Genomic DNA, 4,785 nt, shown 5'->3' with positions numbered 1-4,785 from the left:
CTTGCAAAGAAAACGTGCAACAGCCTTATTGGAAACTATTGAAGTGGAACTTAACTGAGGTGGTCTGGCACAGTGGTTAAGAGAATGAGCTATGGACCGGGAAGTCCCTGGTTTGAATCGCACCTCTGACCCAAACTGTCTCCTGGCCTCTCCCATCTGCACCATGGAGACAGGGACCTGGATCCTTCCAAGCACTCTGTTTAAACAACATTGGGAACCTTCCACCAGATAGAGACCATGCGGCTACCCACTACATAACAGGAACCTTCCACCAGATAGAGGAGCCTGCCTCCGATGGAAGAGGCTATTCCCTTGGCAGAAGGCTGCTTCCACCTTGTAGAAGGCTTCAGGTTGCAGTGAACAGAATGGTCAGATGCAAGCCAAGAATGCTAATCTACCTTACAATGCCCTGACCTGGATAGCCCAGGCTGGCCCAATCCTGTCATTTCTCGGAAGCTAAGCAGGACCGGCCTCGGCTAGTGTTTGGAAGGGCAACCTCCAAGGAATACCAGGGTCATAATGCAGAGACAGGCTACGGAAAACCACCTCTGAAACATCTCTTGCCTTAAAAAACAAGCCTAGCTTACCACCTAGTGGCGCATAATGCTAAAAGAGCTAGAACTTTGGGCTGCCAGACAATTTCAGGATCTTCTGGCCATTCTACAACACAATGCCATACGATAATTAATTTAATTAAATTAACTTCCAATGTTCTTGTTAAGGAACATGAGAAAATAAAAGTACATCAAGTGCTTTGAATACTTGAACGTGCTGCTGTACAAATGCTACGTATAACTCAATTAGTTGATAGCCAGGGTGGAGCAGGGGTTAGTGTTCTAAGCCCGTTGATTTCAATGGACATAGAAGGATGCAATTCTGCTCAGGGCATGCTCTGTAAGTGACTGGGGGCCAATCGATCTTTCTCAACTTAGCTTACCTCACCAAGTTGTTGTGACGATATAAAGTGAAAGAGAGGAGAATCCTATGGGTTGCTCTGAGCACCTGGGAGCAAACAAGGGGCAAAGGGGGGCTAAACAAAATGAACAAAAATAGCATGGGCTTCAAAGTCCTCTTAATATGTGTCAGAAAGAACCAGGGTAGAATGAACATCATCTTTTAAGAATGCAGTTGCTTTAACGGGGACATTCTATGCTGCTGGACTTCCAGCAGTACCATATGCTGTTCTGAGATCTCCCAGTCATTTGTAGGTTTGAGCCTTGGTTCATATGTATGGCCTTAATGAGGCCACATGAAACTCTTACACTGAATGGACCTGTATAATGGACTTAGTATAATGTTACATAGTAAAAAGCCCTGTGGCACCTTTAAGACTAACAAACTGTATTGTAGCATAAGCATTTGAGAAACACGGCTCTCTTCATCAGATATTTAGTATAATGGCAACTCAGACTGCCAGTAGCAGCTCTCCAAAATCTCCAGAAGAGGTTTTATACGTCCCGACTACCTATGAACCTTTAGCTGGAGATGCTGAGGACTGAAACTGGGACATTCAGCAAGGCTTTAAACCCTCAGTGAAGGGAATATTGGGAAACATAATTATTCACACAGTAGTGCTAGACATTGGAATGATCGCTGGCATTGGGCCAGAGGTACTTGTTAAAACTATGTTGTAAATCCCAGTCTCCTTCACATAGTATTTCAGCTAATATTGGGATACTCGTGCCCTGTATGTTATATCTGGGGTCTTTGAAGATGGGAGGGAGTGACACAGATGTGTTAACATGATCAGTACAACTTGGATATTTCTATATTTCAGGTTCACTTACGAAATTGCTCCAGTGTTTGTTCTTATGGAATATGTCACACTAAGGAAAATGAGAGAGATAATTGGCTGGCCTGGAGGTGCTGGCGATGGGATCTTTTCACCTGGTGAGTGATCTTTCTTCATATACTTAAGACTGTGATGTATGACGTGCTTTGCCGTCATTTCAGGGAGACCGGCAGCTGTCTGTGTTCAAGAGGGCCCTGCCTCAGAATGTTCAGTGCCCTCTCTAGGATAGGTAAAGGTTGCATTGCTATGCTAATCTAGGACTTTCACATCTGTCCCTTTGAGCAAATTGTGTTGCCTCATGAACAGCCAAAGTGGCAGGTGGGAAAAGAGACATTTGCCCCATGGTCCCACTATATGCCAATTATTTTATGAGTTGTAGGAACAAAAGGAGTTTTAATGAAACAGAGCGCATACAGCTGCTATTAAATAAAAATTCAAGGAGATACGGTGCCCTAATAATTTTGTTGATGTAGTCTTGTCTTCATCCTCTCAGTTCCCCTTCTTTCTGAAACAAATTGTTATTAACAGAATTTAAACAGCTGGCTTATTGCAGGGTTTTTAGATGCTCTTTCTGGTCCTCTTGATCTGATCGTGGGATCAGCTGGGGTGGGGCATTCCTTGGAAACCTTAACCTTTGCTCGATTTTTACAGAAGGGTAGGTAGAGTCAAGAGTCTGTTGTTCCAAAGGAGCTACTTAGGAGGTCTTCCCTGAAAGTCTTTGTCCTCACATAAGGGGGAGGGAGAGGGTTTGCCAACCTCCAGGTGGTGGTTGGAGATCTGCTATTTACCAGTTTGGTGTAGTGGTTAAGAGCGCGGACTCTAACCTGGGAGAACCGGGTTTTATTCCCCACTCCTCCATATGCAGCTGCTGGTGTGACCTTGGGTCAGTCACAGTTCTCTCAGGGCTGTTCTCTCAAGAGCAGTTCTCAAAAGAGCTCTCTCAGCCCCACCTAGCTCACAGGGTGTCTGTTGTGAGGAGAGGAAGGGAAAGGAGACTGTAAGCCACTCTGAGACTCCGAGTGAAGGGCAGGGTATAAATCCGATATCTTCTTCTCTTCTATTACAACTGATCTCCAAGTGACAGAGATCAGTTCACCTGGAAAAAATGACAGCTTTGGAAGGTGGACTCTATGGCATTAAACCCCTCCCCAACAATGTTCCCTCTAAGCTGAGTTAGTGTGAGCTAGCTCACCATTTTTTGGCCTCCGGCTCACACACTTTGGTCTCTGCTAAGGAAGGAGGGCTCCAGAGCAAACTGATTTATGCGGTAGCCCAATCCCTCGCTCACAGCTTCAATGCTGGTCGCTCACAAAGTAGAATTTTTGCTCACAAGACTCCACAGCTTAGAGGGAGCATTGCTCCCCAACCCTGCCCTCCACCCCCAAAATCTCCAACCCGAAGCTGGAAACTTTACAGAAGAGTTCCCAGCATCATGTGCAGAAGTCACAACTAAGAAATCACAACTAATGACAAGAAGTGGGGGGTAGTAAGGAAGGGAGAGAATTTATATCCTCTTTCAAGCAACTTTTGCATACCTGGGCATAGGGGGTTATCCTATCCATGGAACATAATGTGTTTTTATATTGGTTTTTTAAATGGGTTTAATATATTTATATATATTTTTATTTCTTTAACTCCAATTGTTGTTATCTTGATGCTAACCCACCTTGGGTTCTGAGATCTCTGGAGAAAGACGGATATCTAAATATCCTATACAAATAAATATAATATGACTTCTGTCTTCTCATGGCCAAAGGCTCATTGGGCCCGGGCCTTCCCACTGCAAGGGACAAGGGAATGTTCTGTTTCCTTACCTAAAATCAGATAAGAAATGTATAACTTGTATGACAAGTGTTGTTTGTATTTAAGCAATGTACTTGTGGATAGAAGAAGTAACAGTGTATTACTGTGGACTCCAGGTGGTGCCATATCTAACATGTATGCTATGTTGATTGCACGTTTCAAGATGTTCCCAGAAGTTAAAGAGAAAGGAATGGCAGCTATTCCAAGACTAATTGCCTTCACATCCGAGCATGTAGGTGTTTCTGTTTTGTCAGTTTTGCTAATCAAACAAGGCTTGCTAGAATGTTGTCCTGCTTGCTACTTTAATCATCTGATCTGCAGAAGCTTATTTCTCTGCATACCAAGGGGAATGTGCTATACATCTTCCTGAAATGTGTTATACTGGGAAAACGTATTCGGTCCATCTGCTCTGATTATGAGGTGACATTTGGTGGGCTTTGGTCATGTCAGTAAAAAAAAAATCTAGTGACATCCATGGTGAGATTACTGGGAGCAATTTGATCACTTATTTGAAGCTTTAGAATGTCTGACACTGCTTCTTATTACATTTTGATATGCTTTTCCTTTCAAGGAGCATCAGCAACCTCTCAGGGTGTTTGTAAGGATAAAATGAAGGAGGGGAGAGCCATGGACACTGCCCTGAGCTCCTTGGTGGAAGGGCAAGATAAGAAAAAAGAGCTAGGGGAACTCATTAGCATAACTCATTAGCATATGCCACACCCCCTGACATCAGAGGCCCGGCGGTGGACCTGCAAGGCTGGCGGGAGTGCGAGGAAGCCCCGCCAAGGCCCTCCCTGGCCCAGGCAGGCAGGGTTGGGGAGAGGCGGGGAGGAAGCAACTTACCCTCCCTACTCTCCTGCCTCCTCCTGGCTGAATGAGGGCTGGAAGCGGGGTCGCCGGAAGCAGGGGGCAGGGCTTCCTCATATGCCCCGCCCCCCTGCACCTCACCCGGGGGAATTGCATTCCCCCGCGTTCCCCCCCAAAATGACCTCTGGAAATAACCATAAATGCAGAGCGGCAGACATAGTTCTCCATTTTATCCTCACCAGACTCCTGGGAGGTGGGTTAGGCTGAAGGACTCTGATACGCTCAGGATCTTCCAGTGAGGGACTCAAACCTGGATCTCCCTAGTCCTAGGCTGACTCTCTACCACAGTGGTTCATGAATCATCTTGTAATTTTTACGATAAC

At 45.3% G+C, this 4,785-nt stretch overlaps 1 protein-coding gene across 1 annotated transcript in view; it reads left to right on the top strand.

The window, feature by feature from the left end:
• GAD2 (glutamate decarboxylase 2) overlaps window positions 1–4,785 on the top strand; it is a 53,209-nt gene that overhangs the window by 15,824 nt on the left and 32,600 nt on the right. Inside the window, exons 6-7 of the mRNA XM_015414294.1 lie at window positions 1,778–1,890; window positions 3,712–3,827. Of these exons, the coding sequence (XP_015269780.1) occupies window positions 1,778–1,890; window positions 3,712–3,827 (229 nt within the window). The remainder of the gene's footprint in view (window positions 1–1,777; window positions 1,891–3,711; window positions 3,828–4,785) is intronic.

Source organism: Gekko japonicus, unplaced genomic scaffold (assembly GCF_001447785.1).
Source record: "Gekko japonicus isolate JY-2015 unplaced genomic scaffold, Gekko_japonicus_V1.1 scaffold80, whole genome shotgun sequence".
Lineage (NCBI taxonomy): Eukaryota > Metazoa > Chordata > Lepidosauria > Squamata > Gekkonidae > Gekko > Gekko japonicus.
The sequence above is the reverse complement of the archived record's forward strand: the minus strand, read 5'-3'. Positions and strand labels throughout refer to the sequence as shown.